General features: G+C 43.1%; 1 protein-coding gene and 1 pseudogene across 1 annotated transcript in view; both read left to right on the forward strand.

Annotated features, from left to right (window-relative positions):
• IP6K1 (inositol hexakisphosphate kinase 1) overlaps window positions 1–17,288 on the forward strand; it is a 67,363-nt gene extending 50,075 nt beyond the window's left edge. Inside the window, exons 3-6 of the mRNA XM_065885006.1 lie at window positions 11,589–11,799; window positions 13,586–13,767; window positions 15,883–16,058; window positions 16,615–17,288. Coding sequence (XP_065741078.1) covers window positions 11,589–11,799; window positions 13,586–13,767; window positions 15,883–16,058; window positions 16,615–17,148 — 1,103 coding nt within the window. The 3' untranslated portion in view covers window positions 17,149–17,288. The remainder of the gene's footprint in view (window positions 1–11,588; window positions 11,800–13,585; window positions 13,768–15,882; window positions 16,059–16,614) is intronic.
• LOC136128953 (aminoacyl tRNA synthase complex-interacting multifunctional protein 2 pseudogene) lies at window positions 2,465–3,128 on the forward strand (annotated as a pseudogene).
• Window positions 17,289–19,743: the final 2,455 nt, after the last annotated feature.

Below are 19,743 nucleotides of genomic sequence, written 5' to 3' on the forward strand. Positions count from 1 at the left end.
TTTGTACCATCCTTTACTTGGGGGATCCTCGATTTAGAAAAACCAATCCATATTGGTATTGACTTTTGTTTCCTTAAATCTTTAATTGTGCTGAAATATACATAACATAAACATTTCTTAAATTATTTATTTATTTTTGGTCGCGTTGGGTCTTCGTTGCTGTGCGCAGGTTTTCTGTAGCTGCGGTGAGCGGGGGCTACTCTTTGTTGCGTTGCACAGGCTTCGCATTGCGGTGGCTTCTCTTGTTGCGGAGCACGGGCTCTAGGTGTACAGACTTCAGTAGTTAGTGCGTGGACTCTAGATGGCAGGCTCAGTAGTTGTGGCGCACGGGCTTAGTTGCTCCACAGCATGTGGAATCGTCCCGGACCAGGGCTCGAACCTGTGTCCCCTGCATTGGCAGGTGGATTCTTAACCACTGCACCATCAGGGAAGTCCACGTAACATAAAGTTTAACCTTTATTTTTTTAAGTGGACACACCTTGTCTTTTTTTTTAATTGAAGTATAATTGATTTATGATGTTTGTTCATTTCTGCTGTACAGCAAAATTTACCATTTTTAAGTGTATAATTTAGTGGCATTAAATACATTCACAGTGTTATATACCATTACTATTATCTATTTCCAGAACTTTTACAGCATCACAAAATCTCTATACCCATTAAATAACTCCCCATTTCCCTCTCACCTCCCCTGGTACCCCCTAATCTACTTTCTGTCTCTACAAATTTGCCTATTGTAGATATTTCATACAAGTGGAATCATGTAACGTTTCTCCTTTTGGGTCTGGCTTATTTCACTTAGGATAATGTTTTCAAGGTTCATCCACCTTGTAGCATGTGTCAGAACTTCATTTGTTTTTATGGCTGAATACTATTCCAGTGTAAATATATGCCACATTTTGTTTATCCGTTCATCTGTTGATGGACACTTGGGTTGTTTCCACCTTTTGCCTATTGTGAATAATGCTTCTGTGAGTATTTATCTGAGTCTCTGTTTCCAATTCTTTTGAGTATATAGGAGTGGAATTGCTGAATCATATGGTAATTCTGTGTTTAACTTTTCTGAGGAACTGTCAAACTGTTTTCCATAGTGGCTGTACCATTTGACATTCTTACCAACAGTGTTCCTATTTCTCCACATCCTTACAAACCCTTGTTTTCCATTAAAAAAAAAAATTATAGCCACCTTAGTAGGTGTGAAGTGGTGTCTCATTGTTTTGTTTTGATATGCATTTTCTTAATGATTAATGAATGATGTTGATGTGCCATTGGCCATTTGTGTATCTTCTCTGGAGAAATGTCTGTTCAACTCCTTTGTGCAGTTTTGAATTGTATGGTTTGTTATTATTTTCAAAACAGAATCAGAATAATATCAAATTTGGAGGAATAAATATTCTAAGGCTGCAAAACGAGAGAGAAGCCAGAATCACACACACTGCTGTCTCTAAGTGGCTAAGAAACAACAGTTATAAATGCTTTATAAATGTAGCTTTAGCTACCTACTTATCCACACTCAACACATCCATGGCCAAATCTTCTGCTATAAATATGCCAAAACCAGAAAGAGAACTACAAGCCCTGTTAGCTCATGGAGTTCTTCTGATGCTCAGGGAAAAAAAAAAAAACACTTAAAATGGAGTTGAGCCCCTGGCTCCAAAGAAATGTTTTCTAAATCACAACCACCAGAATTGGAACAAGTTAGAATTTCAAGGTGCCACCCAGGGAAGGATTGTCAGTCATATATTGGTTCAGTTTTTCCCCCAACCTTCTCTCAGACTGGGGAACAGAAGTCTTTAAAAGCCATAGCAAATCCTTAGTATCTACCTGATTTTTTTTCCCTCAGGCTGCATTTTCACTAGGGAAGAATAAATACACTTTCTCAAAAATACAACTAAACTAAAATTGATCTCTTCTTTTTAAGTCAAATGAAGTCCAGTTTATTCAGAGAAAATGGAAGATATGATGGGTCCAATTCATGTATTTCAAAGACTGATACTATAGGGTTTTTACCTTTTTTTGTTTTGTTTTTGGCTGTACCGCGTGGCATGTGGGATCTTGGTTCCCTGATCAGGGATCAAACCCATGCCACCTGCAGTGGAAGTATGGAATCTTAACCACAAGACCGCCAGGGAAGTCATTTACTTTTTATTTTGAAATAAATTTAAAATGACAGAAAAGTTGCAAAAATAATAAGAGTTCCTCTAATGGTCCCATGATACCGATGTACCAAGTAAAGCCCTGTCATTGTGTGGCTCACCTCTCTGTGTAGATGCACGTACTGGCTCCCCAGTATGCATGGCAGGACCATCAGCCCCGTGCTAGATGCAGGAAGAGTCTTCAACCTCTTGAGTTCCGCCAAGATACTTTATTTAAAAAAAAAAAAAAAAAGATACTTTATTTTTTCCACCAAGGTGATATTCTAAAGTATCATGAATTGAAAGCTGTAGTCGATGGTCTCTCCAAGATGATTCAGATGCCAGATGTGGATTTGGATATTACCAACATAATCCAAGCTGATGAACCCACTGCTTTAGCTACCAATGCATTGGGCTTAAATTCAGTGTTTGGAAGAGACTACAGGGCACTGAAAGACATCTTGATCAACACAAACCCAGCCACCCCTCCCTTCCCCTCTCTCTGCTTGTGTTGCACTGGCTGCTCTGTGACCACTAGAGTCCTCTCTACTGTTCACATACATTCAGTAGTCAAGAGCACACTAGAAAACCTTCTTAAGTGCTGGGATTTACTCTTAATTTGGAAGAATGTGCTAAAGACTCAGATGAAGTTCAGTATCCAAATGATGTATCCCATTGAAGGAGAAGGGAACATGCACATTTTCTGTTTGGCCAGAAGCATAATGCTGTAAGTTTAACCCTTAGATAGCTGGGTAGATAGAGCTATTTTTCAGCTAGAAGAGGGAAGCCAGTGTGTTCTGCTCCATGAATTCAGCTTTTGGGAAGAGCTCCTGGCTTCTTGGGAATGAACTCACTGTGGCAGAAATTGTGCTGTGGTCTGTTCTCCAGCAGACAGGAGGCTGCAGTGTGATGGTGCCAGCCAACGTGCAGAAGTGGATGAGGACCTGTAAAAACCTGGCCCTTTTTAACACTGCCCTTAAGTTCCTTAAGTGAATTTCAGTACCTGATTTTAAAGGGTTTAGATTTTAAGTATGATGCTGTTTCATGCCGATTGTTACTAAAGAGACTTATACTAAAATCAGAGTCTTTACTTAGGCTGGTAGTCTAGTATCAATAAGCAAAAGCATCATTAAAAAATATATAACCATAGTATAATTTATAATTACCAAAGCTAGGAAAGGAACATTGGTATAATACTATTAACTAATACGTACATTTTATTCAAATTTTGGCTGATTTTCCACTTACAAATTTATTTATTTTGGGCTGCATTGGGTCTTCGTTGCTGCGCACGGACTTTCTCTAGTTGTGGCGAGTGGGGGGCTACTCTTCATTGCGGTGCGCGGGCTTCTCATTGCGGTGGCTTCTCTTGTTGTGGAGCATGGGCTGTAGGTGCGCAGGCTTCAGTAGTGTGGCACGTGGGCTCAGCAGTTGTGGTTCATGGGCTCTAGAGTACAGGCTCAGTAGTTGTAGCACATGGGCTTAGTTGCTCTGCGGCATGTGGGATCTTCCTGGACCAGGGCTTGAACCCATGTCCCCAGCATTGGCAGGTGGATTCTTAACCACTGCACCACCAGGGAAGCCCCCCCCTTTTAAAAAATATTTATTTATGTTTGGCTGCATTGGGTCTTATTAGTTGCAGCATGCGGGATCTTTGTTGTGGCACATGGGCTTCTCTCTAGTTGTGGCGCACGGGCTCCAGAGCACGTGGGCTCTATAGTCATGGCATGTGGGCTCTCTAGTTGTAGAGAGTTGGGCTCAGTAGTTGTGGCATGTGTACTTAGTTGCCCTGCGGCATGTGGGATCCTAGTTCCCCAACCAGGGATCAAACCCCTGCATTGGAAGGTGGATACTTAATCATTGGACCACCAGGGAAGTCCTGACCTCAACACTTTTGAAAAGTACTAGTAGTTATTTTGTAGACTGTCCCTAAATTTGGATTTGTCTTATCTTTCCTCAGAATTAGATTGAGGTTGTATATTGGGTTGGCCAGAAAGTTCATACAGGTTTTTGTAAGATGTTGCAGGAAAACCCGAACGAACTTTCTGGCCAACCTAATATTTTGGGGCGATAGAAATGATCCTGTGTCCTCTTCGGTTCATCATGTCACAAGGTGCATAACTTGTTACTGGTGATTTAACTTTTTTTTAAAAATTAATTTATTTTTGGCTGTGTTGGGTCTTCATTGCTGCGTGCGGGCTTTCTCTAGTTGCAGTGAGCGGGGGTACTCTTTGTGGCGGTACATGGGTGTCTAATTGTGGTGGCTTCCCTTGTTGCAGAGCACAGGCTCTAGGCACACAGACTTAAGTAGTTGTGGCTCGTGGGCTCTAGAGCACAGGCTCAGTAGTTGAGGTGCACAGGCTTAGTTGCTCCACGGCATGTGGGATCTTCCCAGACCAGGGCTCGAACCCGTGTCCCCTGCATTGGCAGGCAGGTTCTTAACCACTGCGCCAGCAGGGAAGCCCCCCCCCCCATCATTTTTGACTATTGCTTTACTTTCAGTTACTGCAAGATCTTTGAAGCTCATCTTGTATTTTTCGTGTCCCGATTCAGGAATCAAATACTTCTGCAACAACCTCTTCTTCCTTTTAGGAATGGTATTTAGAAAAAACAAGATCTTGGTGCTAGATGTTCTGATTGCTACTGGAATATCTTTGCCTTTAGCCCCTTCGAACACACAGGTTTAGAAAATACATCTATTAATACTAACCCACAATTACACATATATTTCTTTATTTCCAGAAGTACAGGTATTTTTAAAACTCAGCTAAGGAAAAATGCCAGTAATATTTTATATTTTGGCAGTAGGTTTGAAGAGGGATTTTCATTTATTTAGTATGACCAGTGGTAGTTACCAAGTGTTAACTTCTTTTTTTTTTAATATTTTATTTCATTTCATTTCATTCCATTCCATTCCATTTCATTTCAATTTGTTGGGTCTTTGTTGCTGCGTGCGGGCCTTCTCTACTTGCGGCCAGCAGGGGCTACTCTTTGTTGCAGTGCACGGGTTTCTCATATTGGTGGCCTCTCTTGTTGCGGAGCATGAGCTGTAGGCACGTGGGCTTCAGTAGTTGTGGCACATGGGCTCTGTAGTGTGGCTCGCGGACTCTAGAGCTCAGGCTCAGCAGCTGTGGTGCACGGGCTTAGTTGCTCTGCGGCATATGGGATCTTCCCGGACCAGGGATCAAACCCATGTCCCCTGCATTGGACACCTAACCACTGCGCCACCAGGGAAATCCCAAGTGTTGCTTCTTTTTTTTTTTTGTGGCACGCGGGCCTCTCACTGCTGTGGCCTCTCCCGTTGCAGAGCACAGGCTACGGACTCGCAGGCTCAGCGGCCATGGCTCACAGGCCCAGCCGCTCAGCGGCATGTGGGATCTTCCTGGACCGGGGCACGAACCCGTGTCTCCTGCATCGGCAGGCAGACTCTCAACCACTGCGCCACCAGGGAAGACCAAGTGTTACTTCTTAATAGTACTAAATATGAGGTTCTAGGCTTCTGTATAGTTATTCAAAACTTTGCCTCATTCATTTTTCTGTTACCAGTACTTAGGCATCTACTAGATGCCAGGCCCTGTGCTCATTAGCGTAAAAGACAAAAAAGGCCCATACCTTTATGGAACTTACATGCTAGTGTGAGAAACAAAGAATAAACAAATTATAGACAAAACAATTATAGATTGTGATACGTACTTTGAATAAAATAAGTCATGTTCTATAATTGAAAATAATAAAGCTTCCAAAACAGAGCCCTTGATATAGAATGATCAGGGAAGGAGTGTCTGGGGAGACTTAAAGGACTGAAGGATGAGGAGCAGCTGTGGGCAAAGGACAATGGAAAGGACATTCCATTCCTCTCATAGACAAAAGCCCTGAGGTAAAAAACAACTAGTTCTAAGAACTAGTCTACCTCTTTTTGCCAATTAAGAGTTAAGAAACAAAAGCAATTATACTCCATTAAAGATGTTAAAAAAAAAAAAGTTAAGAACCCTATTCATAAATGGTCAAAGGAGTTGAATAAACATTTCTCCAGAATAGATACACAAATGGCCAATAAGCACATGAAAAGATAATCAGCATCATTAGTCATTAGGGAAATGCAAATCTAAACCACAATAGAGACTACTCACAACCAGTGGATGGCTATTAAAAAGAAAGAAAACTAATACAACATTGTAAAGCAACTATATTCCGATAAAAATTAATTTGAATAAATAAATAAAAATACATTAAAAGAAAGAAGGAAAAGAAAGAAGGAAAAGAAAGGAAGGAAGGAAGACAGGAAGAAAGGAAGGGAGAAAGAAAGAGTGGCAAAGATATGGAGAAATAGGAACATTGCTGGTAAGAATGTCAAATGGTACAGCCACTATGGAAAAACAGTTGGACAGTTCCTCAAAAAGTTAAACACAGAATTACCATATGATTCAGCAATTCCACTCCTAGGTATATACTCAAAAGAATTGGAAATAGAGACTCAAACAGATACTTGTGATACTCACAGAAGCATTATTTACAATAGACAAAAGGTGGAAACAACCCAAGTGTTTGATTGGGTTGAACAGACAAACAGATAAACAAAATGTGGCATATATTTAAGCTGGGAGAGTATTCAGCCCTAAAAACAAATGAAGTTCTGACACGTGTTACAAGGTGGATGAACCTTGAAAACATTATGCTAAGTGAAATAAGCCAGACCTCAAAGAACAAACATTACATGATTCCACTTGTATGAAATATCTACAGTAGGCAAATTTGTAGAGACAGAAAGTAGATTAGAGGGTACCAGGGGTTCAGGTGAGAGGGAAATGGGGAGTTATTTAATGGGTATAGAGATTTTGTTTGAGGTGATATAAAAGTTCTGGAAATAGGTAACGAAAGTGGTTATACAACATTGTGAACGTACTTAATGCCACTGAATTTTACATTTAAAAATGGTTAAAGTGACAAATTTATGATAAATATGTTTTTACCACAATTTTTAAAAGTAAAAAAAAAAAAGTATATTAAAAAAAACCCCGAAAACCTCTACCCAAATGTAATTCTCTGTGTTTAAGCCAATCTTAAAAATGCCAAGAAAATTAGGACTTACATCAAATGAAGTAAAGGACCATTGATTTTCGTTTTCCTACCTGAATTCTTTCTAGGTGTGAGTAATGAGGTAAAAAAAAAAAAAAAAAAAAATTAGGATCAAAAAATATATATTTTTTAAACTAGTGGTAGGTTGCATGGCTCATTTAATTACCAGATCTTACCCACTCTTGGAAGGCTCTTCTTCCTGTTCGACCCATAGCATAACCACTTCTCCCTTGATCAGGTATGATGCTCTGTGTCAAGGTACTCAATGGTATGTGCCTGCAGAGAATTAAAGGTTTCCAATATAGCTTTAGATGGCCCTGCAAGATAAAAAGAAATTTTAAAGGAGGGAATGATGCATTTGAGTATATAAAATTAAAAAGTTTTATCAAAATACACTTTTAAAGAAAATTAAGAGCTATTTACATCATGTAAAACTGACCGAGGATTTGTTTCTAGAATGTGTGTGTGTGTGTGTATGCAATTCAAAATCAACAGGAGAAAAGACAGTTCAGTAGGAAAATGAGCAAAAATAAAATCAATGAAAACTAAAGACCAAAGGCTAGGATAAATCTCTAGCCAGACTGATTAGGAAAAAGAAAAGACATAAATTTCCAATATCAGAAATGACAGATGTGGGACTTCCCTGGTGGTCCAGTGGTGAAGACTTCACCTTCCAATGCAGGGGATGTGGGTTCGATCCCTGGTTGGGGACCTAAGATCCCACATGCTTCACGGCCAAAAAACCAAAACATAGAAGCAATATTGTAACAAATTCAATAAAGACTTTAAAAATAGTCCACATCAAAAAAGAAATCTTAAAAAAAAAAGACAGGTGTGTCATCACTACAGTTTCTACCGATATTAAAAAAAATAAAAATATTATGAACAACTTTATGCCAGTAAATTCTACAACTTAGGTGAAATAGACAATTTATTGCAACACACAAACTATGAAAACTCACTCAAGAAGAAATGAATAATCTGAATAGCCCTATGTAGTAAACAAATTGAAATTGGAATTTAAAGCATTTTAGCAAAGAAAACTCCAGGCCCACACAACTTCACTGGTGAATTCTACCAAATATTTAAGAAATACTACACAAACTCTTCCAAAAAGTTGAAGCAGGAATACATCTCTACTCATTCTATAAGGCCATTACAAGAAAATTAATGTCCTAGACGAACCTAAAAAATTTGAACAAGATTTTAGCAAATTGAATCCAAGAATATATTAAAAGGACAGTATGTCATGACCAAGTAGGGTTTACCACAGGAGTAATGCAGGGTAGGTTTAACATTCAAAAGTTAATGTAATTGACCATATCAATAAACTAAAAAAAGAAAAATCATATTATCTCAGTAAATGCAGAAAAAGTACTTGACAGTATCCAACATACATTCTTTTTTAAAATTTATTTTACTGAAGTATAGTTTATTTACAATGCTATGTTAATTTCTGCTGTACAGCAAAGTGATTCAGTTATACATATATGTACATTCTTTTTCATATTCTTTTCCATTATGATTTATCACAGAATATTGAATATAGTTCCCTGTGCTATACAGTAGGACCTTGTTATTTAATCATTCTATATATGTTTGCATCTGCTAATCCTGAACTCCCAATCCATCCCTCCCCCCCCAACCCCCACAAGTCTGTTCTCTGTGCGTGTGTCTGTTTCTGTTTCGTATTGTAGAAAAGTTCTTGTCATATTTTAGATTCCACATGTAAGTGACATCATGTGGTATTTGTCTTTCTGACTTACGTCACTTAGTATGACAATCTCTAGGTCCATCAGTGTTACCGCAAATGGCATTATTTCATTCTTTTTTATGACTGAGTAATAGTCCGTTGTCTATATGTACCACATCTTTATCCATTCATCTGTTGATGGACATTTAGGTTGTTTCCATGTCTTGGCTATTGTGAATAGTGCTGCTGTGAACATAGGGGTGCATGCATCTTTTTGAATTACAGTTTTGTCCAGATATATGCCCAGGAGTGGGATTGCTGGATCATATGGTAGTTCTATTTTTAGTTTTTTAAGGAACCTCCATGCTGTTCTCCATAGTGGCTGCACCAATTTACATTCCCAACAACAATGTAGGAGGGTTCCCTTTTCTCCACACCCTGTCCAGCATTTGTTATTTGTACATTTTTTAATGATGGCCATTCTGACTGGTGTGAGGTGGTACCTCGTTGTAGTTTTGGTTTGCATTTCTCTAATAATTAGCCATTGTTGAGCATCTTTTCATGTACCTGTTGGCCATCTGTATCAACATCCATTCTTGATAAAACAACAGGAGTAACAAAACTCTTAGCAAAGTGGGGATGGAAAGAAAGTTCCTCAAACCTGATAGAAGGCATCTATGAAAACCTACAGCTAGCTTCCTACTCAGTGATGAGACAATTGCTTTAACCCCTAAGATCAGGAATGAGACAAGAATGTCCATGCTCTCCATTTCTAGTTGACATATAACTTGGAGGTTCTGGCCAGTGCAGTTAGGCAAGAAAATGAAATAATAAAAGACATCCAGATTGGAAAGGAAGAAGTAAAACTGTCTTTATTTTCAGACAACATAGAATTCTGTCTTCAGCCAAACTATCAGTCAAGTGTTGGAATAGAATAAAGTCCTGCAAAGGACTCAGAAAATTGACCTCCTGAACATTCTTAGGAAGTTACTTGAAGATGTATTCCACTCAAATAAGGAGGAAACCAAGAAAGAAGGGAAAAGGAGAGGACATAGAAGGAACAATTCTCACTCTGGTCAGCTGCAGCAAGGAGGGGCCCAGCATGGGAGCTATGTTGCAGGCCTGGGGTCACTCTAGATCAGAGTATGAGGGGGAGCCCAGGAAACAAAGAATATTGTAGACCAGAGGGCATTCAAACCTGAACATAACTGAAGCTCTGGAAAAGACAAAGAGAAGAAGTTACAAAGGCAGAAACCTGTAGGAGAGGCAGTCATCTATGTAAGGAAGCCAGGACACAGTTGTGAAGCTCACTAAAGTGAGGTGTACATTTAAGCAATGTAATGAGAAGGTAAGAAAAATCTATTTCACCTTAATGTCTTAAGGATTTTTTTCCCTAATAGAGACCAGGGATTGGGGCAGTGCCCTCCTGGAGAAGGAAATGGGCCAAAGAGAAGGATATTCTTGGTCTGGCATACTGACATATTCCTAAATGCTTCTCACTGATTCTCAATAATGCTGATATTGCACACCAAGAGTGTAAACGAGGAGTGTAGCTGACAGAGGGTTGGATATGGAAGTTAGATGAAGGGCAGCCTCGACCTTTTTAAGAACAAATAACAAAAAACTCCTTGATTTCTAGGTATTGTGTTTCAACTCATTTGGTAATGATCCAGAAGAAACTATGAAAACCTGTTTGATAAAAATGGACACAACAAACTGTTTTGCATGAGTACAGCACGGAAAATAGGTGTTTCAACTTAGGAATGCTGGTGGTTTGGTGAGGCAGAAGTTCTGCCTGTTGAGCTTAGAATAGCCTGATGTTCAGTGTCAGCAGAAGACATATTTTGGGGACTGTCTTTGAGAAGTCTTGATGTCTCTCTAGGTGACATTGTCAGGCAGAAGGAAACCAGATCTAGAGGAGGACATGGGAAATGACAGCATCATAGAGCAGTCAAATAAGTAGAGAGTTAAATTATGTCGAGTGTGGATGTCACCTAGAAAATACAGTTCTTTTGAATGGTATAGAAGGCAGTAGTTGAAAGTGAGAGGGTGGGCTTCCCTGGTGGCTCAGTGGTTACGAATCCGCCTGCCAGTGCAGGGGGCATGGGTTCGAGCCCTGGTCCGGGAAGATCTCGCATGCCACGGAACAACTTAGCCCGTGCACCACAACTACTGAGCCCGTGCTCTAGAGCCCGTGAGCCACGACTACTGAGCCCACATGCAGAACTACTGAGCCCACGCGCCTAGAGCCCGTGCTTCACAACAAGAGAAGCCACAGTGATGAGAACCCCCACACACCCCAGTGAAGAGTAGCCCCCGCTCGCCACAACTAGAGAAAGCCCGTGCGCAGCAACAAAGACCCAATGCAGCCAAAAATAAATAAATTTATTAAAAAGGAAAAAAGAAAGTGAGAGGGTTAGACAAGAGAATGGGAAAAATATATAGATTTATCCAAAATCAAAGGTAAATAGTGGACTTAGAATGGGGGATTAGTGGTTAGACTTAGAATGGGGGATTAGTGGTCAGCTGTGTTTTGGAAAGATGTCTGCTAGTCATTGTTCCCACAGTTGATTCAGGGCAGGTGATGTCAGTGTGCTGAGGGACAGCATGTGCCAGCAGTCTGAACTGAAGGGATCCAATCTCTGTAGACATTTGTTGACTGGCTGCCTTTTTTTCTCCAACAGGAGTGGTGTCAGTCTGCTTTGAGGGGGACAGTGATGGTTACATCAACTTGGTGGCCTACCCTTATGTGGAAAGTGAGACCGTGGAGCAGGATGACACACCAGAGCGGGAGCAACCTCGGCGTAAGCACTCTCGCCGGAGCCTGCACCGGTCAGGCAGTGGCAGTGACCACAGGGAGGAGAAAGCCAGCCTGTCCCTTGAAACCTCAGAGAGGTAAGGGGATGGTAAGCAGGACTGGTGGTTCATGTCTGGTCCTGATATACTCAGAATATCTCTAGAGTCCTGATACATCATGGGGAAGTAAGGCTCAAGGTTGGGGGAAGGTGGCTGATGTTCTTAGGCCATCCACATAGGTGCAGGCTGCCGCCTGTATGTCACATCACCCCAGTGATGCCTCCTTCTGAGTATGGCTGTAGCTAGTCAAGAGAGAATGAAGTTCCCTCAGCTTTTTGGGAACAAGAACACCCTGTTTTCTCCAGCTTTGTTATGTTTCGCACCCCCAAGACAGAGGTGGAAATGCATTGGTCCACGATGAAGTTCCAGCTCCTTTCTCACCTGCAGGATGTCAGAGCCCAAAGGCAATGAGTGGCATCCGGACTAGTGTTCCTTAAGGGTTTGGGTGTCATATCTCTCTGAGACTCTGATATCAGCTATTAGTCCTTTCCCTGAATCTGAAATTCAGTTTATTGCATTGGAAATTGATTTTTCTTGTAGATTAGGAAAACAGTCTACAAAGAATTATTTTTCTTGATATATCATGCAAAAAAATGTGAACCCCGACAAGGGTGGCCATAATCAAAAGGATAGACAATAAAAGTTTTGATGAGGATATGGAGAAATTGGAACCCTCCTACATTGCTGATGGGAATGTAAAATAGTGCAGCGATTCTGGAAAACAATTAGGCAGTTTTTCAAAAAGTTAAACCGGGCAACTGCACTCCTAGGTATATGCCCAAGAATTGAAGGAATATATTCACACATAAAACTTGTACACAAATGTTTATAGCAGCATTATTCCTGATAGCCGAAAACTGGAAACAACCTGAGTGTCCATCAGTTGGTGAATGGATAAATTAAATGTGGTATATCTATACAATAGAATATTACTCAGCAATAAAAAAGGATGGGGTACTGACACATGCTACAACATGGATGAACCTTGAAAACATTTATGTTAAGTGAAAGAAGCCAGTCACAGAAAACCACATATTATATGGTTCCATTTATATAAGATGTTCAGAATAGGCAAATCTATTGTTTCTGTCCAAGAGACAGAAGGCAAAGTCAGTGGATGCCAGGGACTGAGGGGGAGGGATAGATGGGAAGTGACTGCTAATGGTGACAAGGTCTGTTTTTGGGGTGATGAAAATTCCTAAAAATTAGATAGTGGTGATGTTTTATAACCTCATGAATATACTAAAAAAAAACCCAAAAAACTGAATTGTAAAAAAAATAAAACTAATGTAAATAAAAAATGAGCGTTTTGAACCAAAGTGAAATTAAAATTGTATGATTAAATTACTTTATATATATTTGATATCACTCAAAAATAAGTTTCAGTGAGGGAATTCCCTGGCAGTCCAGTGGTTGGGACTCGGCACTTCCATGGCCGAGGGCCTGGGTTTGATCCCTCGTCCGGGAACTAAGATCCTGCAAGCCGTGCGGCATGGCCAAGAAAAAAAAAATTCAGTGAATAGGATGCTCTGTGACTTGACCTAGAAGTTGGAATTGGGACTTTTCTTAGGTGTGGCAGCACATAGTTTGTCTCTGACATCAGATCAGATCAGTTTAGCAACACAGGCTGCACACCCTAGCTCCTTAGTACTTACACCATTTACTCACTTTAATGGGCTCATGCATCTGGGCCCCGTGTCACCCCTCAGGAAGGTCTATGCGTGGCACATTAGACTTGATCCAGGCCTCCCCTACCCTGTGTAGTGAGACCCCAGAGGGTGACTTGTGTGAGCCCCTTAGCAATGGGTATGTTCTTCCTTCTTAGCCCCCAGGAGGCAAAGACTCCGAAGGTGGAGCTATACAGCCACTCGGACGTCCCTTTCCAGATGCTGGATGGCAACAGCGGTCTGAGTTCCGAGAAGATCAGCCACAACCCTTGGAGCCTGCGCTGTCACAAACAGCAGCTGAGCCGCATGCGCTCCGAGTCCAAGGACCGAAAACTCTACAGTATCCTTGTTACTGCTTCTCCAGCAGTGCCTGCTACTGGGACCATGAGTCCTGTGTCAGGGCACCTATCAGTACCATGGCCAGCGCCCTCTCTGTTCAGGGACTCCTCTTTTGTTCTCATCTCCCTTTTCCATAGGCTCTTCTTCCTCTTTGTCCTTCTTATTTTCATCAACATGTTGTTTCTTTCCTGCATTTTGGGGCTGGTAAGACTGAAGCTTAAACTTGGCAGTCTAGAAGAGTGCTGTCCAATAGAACTGTCTGTGACAATGGAAGTATTCTGAATCTGTGCTGAAATTTGTGGTAGCCACTAGCCACACTGTAACCAAAATGTGGCTGCTGTGACTGAGTTACTGAATTATTTATTTATTTAATTAATTAAAATCTAAATTTAAATCACCAGGCATGGATAGTGGCTACCATATTTATCAGTGCATGTCTAGAATTGGGGGGGAGGGGTGTGTGTGCGCGTGCGCATATGTGCACGTGTACACGTGTGGATTTCTCCCCTCCCAAAAGATAATAATTAAAAAGTAATATGTTTGATTTTAGTATGTTTTTTCTAAAGATAAACACTATACCTGTGCAATATAAAACAGTTTTTTAAGATACCAAAGGTAAAAAAGTATTATGAAATGGGAATTCTTAAAATCATTTAGTGTTTTGAAACAGTAGACAATAAATAAATCTTACTGAGAAACTGAGGGGAAGTATGCTGAGCACTTCATATGTACTTACTCAGTTTTCCTAAGTCTTTTGAGGGAGGAACTGTTATGATTTCCGTTTACAGACGAGTAAATGGAAGGACAGGGTGGTTAAGTGTTGTGCTCAAAGCCAGTGAGTGGCCTAAGCAGGATCCAGTGCTCTCAGGCATTGTGAGATATTTCTGCAACCTTCTTTGAGTTTTACTGTCACTTGTTTATAGCTTATAGCAGGTGATGAGACTAGTTAAAAGCCATATTTAATGATTTTTTTATGTTATTCCTTAAAGAATTAGCGGATATTAAAATATTCATCATCATCAGTGATGCTGAGGGTCTTATCCTCCAAGACCATGTGATTGCTACATAGTCCCAAATATGGAATTGAGGGCCAGGCTGTGAGCCCTGATGACTTTTGGCAGACATGTGACAGGCCTGTACCTTTAAGATTGTTGCAGACAGGAGATGTAGATGAGGACATGGATATAAATGCCAGGAGGCCAGGACCACAGAGCCATTTTAAGCAGAAGATCCTAGAAGTACTAAGGGATAAGTTTAAATATATGGTCCACTGGTTTGAAGTTTATTCAGAAAATGGCAAGATAGAAATTTAAATCCAGATTTTTCTAAAGATTCCTGTTTGGGAATGTTAAATCTGATTTATCATTTTTGTAGTAGTGCTGCAAAGGAAGTTCCTTACTTAGGCCTGAGTGAGACACTGGATTGAGCAGGGCCTTGGTTTACTGATGGTGCCAGGGATGTATGTGAAACTGCCAAATCTTCTTTGGTTTATTGTATGCCTGCAAGACAGATCTAAAGAATAAAATAAAAATGATATCAACAAATGTGGTATATACATACAATGAAAAATTAGTCAGCCATAAAAAGGAATGAAATTTTGTCACATGCTACAATATGGATGAACCTTGAAAACAATTTGCTAAGCGAAAGAGCCAGATACAAAAGGACAAATATTACATGATGCCACTTATATGAAGTATCTAGAACAGGCAAATTCATAGAGACAGAAAGTAGATAGTGGTTATGGGGGCAGGGGAGAGGGGAATGAGAGTTACTGTTTAATGGGTACAGTTTCTAATTTCTATTTGGGAAGATGAAAAAGTTTTGGAGATCGGATGGTGGTGATGGTTGCACAGTAATATGAATGTACTTAATGCCACTGAACTGTATACTTAAAAATGGTTAAAATGATAAATGTTACGTGTATTTTACCACAACAAAAAAGTTTTTTAAAGAAATAATGAGCCAATGGTTTGAAATCCACATTTGAGAGTTTGTGAAGTGAATACAGATTACATTAGAATGGAATGCCTCCTTTTATAGAAAAATGGGATTATGCTTTTCTGGCTGGGGCTGATGGTGAGTTTGGTGGTTATTCCCCTTGACTGTGGCCCAGAGTTCCTCCTGCTTGAGAACGTGGTGCACCACTTCAAGTATCCCTGTGTGCTGGACCTGAAGATGGGCACCCGGCAGCATGGTGATGATGCATCAGCTGAGAAGGCAGCCCGGCAGATGCGGAAGTGCGAGCAAAGTACGTCAGCTACGCTGGGTGTCAGGGTCTGTGGCATGCAGGTGAGTCATCCTTGGTGAGAGCCTAGGTGCTCCTGCTTGCATGTTTTGGGTTGTGTGTGTACCTGCCTGCTGTCCGAGCCAGGTGTCCTCCTGGCCCACAGTGGTCCAGAATCTCCTCCGAGAGGGTGAGTCCCCTACAGGGTGCTGAGTGCGTTTTTGTAGACATGTTCCCTGAGCCCTCTTGTCCTTACCTGGGGACCTTGGTCTGGGCTCCAGTGCAGAACCACTGTGAGAGCCTGTTGCCTTCATATTGGGGCAAGTAAGACTCTTGTCTGTCAGCAAGATAATTCCTAGTTTGAGTCCAGCTGGTCTCCTGGGGCAACTTGGAGGAGGGCTTCAAAGGTAGTGACAGAAAACCTGTAGGCCTGGTCTCGGCACATTGCTGGCTTTACCACAGGAAAACTTAGGGTGAACTTGGCCTGCCTACTCTAGTTGTGTAGGGTTGAGCAGAAAAGCTCAGGTTGGTCAGAAGTACTTTCCAGATAGTGCCTGCCCAGGGCACCGTGAGGTCATCAGACCTCCCTGGTACTCACCTGTCTGTCTCCTGGGGTTTCAGGTGTACCAGCTGGACACGGGGCATTACCTCTGCAGGAACAAGTACTATGGCCGTGGGCTCTCCATTGAAGGCTTCCGCAATGCCCTCTATCAGTACCTGCACAATGGCCTGGACCTGCGGCGTGACCTTTTTGAGCCCATCCTGAGCAAACTGCGAGGCCTGAAAGCTGTACTGGAGCGGCAGGCCTCCTACCGCTTCTACTCCAGTTCCCTGCTTGTCATCTATGATGGTAAGGAGTGCCGGTCTGAGTCTTACCTGGACCGCCGGTCCGAAATGCGTATCAAGCACCTGGACACAGGGCTCCCTGAGGTGGCACCATCCTGTGGCCCTAGCACCAGCCCCAGCAGCACCAGCCCCGAGGTGGGCCCCTTCTCTCCACCCAAGGTGGATGTCCGCATGATCGACTTTGCACACAGCACATTCAAGGGCTTCCGAGATGACCCCACTGTGCATGATGGGCCTGACCGAGGCTATGTGTTTGGCCTGGAGAACCTCATCAGCATCATGGAACAGATGCGGGACGAGAACCAGTAGGCCCAGCTCTGGGCTTCCAGAACCCCTTCCTCTCCACCCTCAGGCAGGGACCATTGCTCTGAACTCGCCATGAGGACACACAGACTTGCTTTTAAAAGGGTTATATTTCTCTTTGGTGTAAACTAAAAGAAATGTTTTTAGCTGTAGCCTGGAATCCATATATATAAAGTGAAGGAGGGCAGAACACATCCTCTTAGCCAGGCTTCCTAGCTCTATGGTTCTGACTGCTGTGTCCAGGCTGACTTAGGAAGGAAGAAGAGATACCCCTGGTGGTCTTGGCAGCAGAGACAGGTTGCCCTTGGACATTGGTTTGTCTTGCCTAGGTCTTTGGGGTCTGTGGCTGCAGGGTCCTGCTAGTTGTGGGGTGAAGCCCTGGGTTGGCTCAGGGCTCCTCCATGCTCACTCATCCCTTGTTCCCAGTAGTAGAGGGTTGGGTGCCCATCTCTTGGGGGACTTTGTAGCTTGTGTTGTGGGTATCACCCAGGTCTGTAACAGATGTCCCCAGGGCACCACAGGGCCAACTGCACACAGCTGGACCCTTCTCGGTTCTGACCTTGGCATGAGGCTAGATTCATGAAGCTGTGCTGAAGCCAGCAATGGTAGAGGGCAGGCCCTGGGATCCCCAGGCACTATTTGGCACATGAACCTGCTCCTCCTCCTGCCTGCACAGCCCAGCCAGCGTTTCTCACCAAGATCCCTTGCCTAAGGAGGCCATCCCCTCTTGCCCCACTGGAGGGGGCCCTGCTCTGTTTGCTGAGGAGAGTCAATGTTCCAGCAGGCCTCAGGGCCTCTGATGGCTCTGACCCAGCTAGTATTTGCAGTCCTTGTGCTGTGGGTAGGAGTCCTCTTCCTCTAGCTTGGGCAGCTGTGCTGCCTTGGATGGGCTGCTCCTTCCAGGGCTCAAAGGCTGTGGTCCGCTCAGGGTCTCACCTCTCCCCAGGCCAAGCTCAAGGCAGCAGCCCATGTGAGGAGCCCCAGGCTTGTGAGGGAGAACTTTAAGCTTGTTTGCTTATAGGGACATTGGGTGCTGGGTGCAGGTGCCCAGATTCTGCTAATGAGAGTTTTGTCTGATCAGTACTGGGGTCCATCAGTCTGTCCATTTGTCCATCTACCAGCCCCTGTGATCTTTCCCCTGGGGTGTAGCCTTGTTCATTAGTAAATATTGATTTCCTTCATGCTTCCCTCAGCAAAATACTCTCTTTACCATTTCTGAGGTGAGCTTTTGCCCCTGTGCCCTTCCTCAGCAGGTGCTACCTTTTCTAAAAGAACTGGTAGCAAAATGAATTGGAGGAGGTGTTTCCCTGCTGGCCCAACACCCTCTCTGTGAGCCTGGAGTGTGGCCCCCTCAACACTCAACACTGACAGTAGCACAGTGAAGGCCCAGGGGGTGACCCATTCCTTGCCCATAACTTTTGCTACCAGCCCTTAATGGCACAGAGACCTGCCACCTCTAACACATGTGGCCAGGTGATACTGCACTCACCTAGCCATTGCTGAGGTTAGTGCTCTCACCTCTGAGTCTAGGGCCACTGTCATTGTCACTTTCAGCATGTCCCTACTGGGGCATTAATGGTAAGCCTGCCAGCCTGTGTCTCTGAGAGGCCTTGGTAACTGATGGACTAATTTCCTGGTCCTTAGAGATGCAGCCCCACACATCTTAAATGGGCTCCTTGATGGGATCCCATCTCTCTCGGCCCTCTGACCCTGGTGCCATTGGTGGGCACGTTCCCATTCCTTGGGGCTAGGAGGGGCAGCTTGCCTGTTTCTGGTCAGTAATGACCATCTTCTGTACTATTCTGTGGCTTCATCCATGGGGGCAGTAGTTCTTCATTAGTGTGGATAGTCATTTCCTGGTAAGGCAGAGGCTAAAGCAAAGGGTCTGGGGCCACTCAGGACCCACTTGATGGCACCTCTCCAGCCTGGGGATGTGCTGTGCTTCCTGAGTTTGTATATTATGGGAGATGCTGCCCCATTCCGCTCTTCATCGCGAGAGAGGCTGTACCGACTTAAATTCAGTGTTTGCCTGGCACTAAGAGAGCAGGGCTGGGATTTGCTGCTTCTCCCCCAGGGCAGGGTCCCTTGTTTTCAGTACTTTTGAACACTTGGGAGACACAGCCCTGTTTTCTGGTGGGTGGTGGGCATGTGTGTCTGCACACGCTCTTTGCCACCATTTCGCCCTGTTCCATGCTAGAGAGCCCTGTTCCTGCCAGGCCCTGCCTTCCCAGCCCCAACTTGGGACCAAAGTGCAAGATGGGATCACGGGTTGGGGCGTTCAAGCGACTCCTCTCTATAGTGCTTACCTGGGCGAAGTCGACACCAGCCCCCTAGCGGGGTGGGATGGGCGGTGCTTAAAGAGGAAGGGGACCAGTTTTGCAACTTGCCAGGGACGCCACCCCTCCCTCACATCCGGGCCCGTACAGTGGGCGTGGGGATTCTCCTTACGGGGCCAAAGGCCTGGGCTAGTTCGTATCCTTTGCTCACTTACTCACATCCCGCCACGTGCACCCCCCCTAGATGCAGATTGCTTGAACTTTTAAAACTGTTCAATTTGGTTTTGTTTGTGCCGATTTAAATGTTTTAATGGGGAAAAGTTTG

This window comes from Phocoena phocoena, chromosome 10, assembly GCF_963924675.1.
Source record: "Phocoena phocoena chromosome 10, mPhoPho1.1, whole genome shotgun sequence".
NCBI classification, from domain to species: Eukaryota; Metazoa; Chordata; class Mammalia; order Artiodactyla; family Phocoenidae; genus Phocoena; species Phocoena phocoena.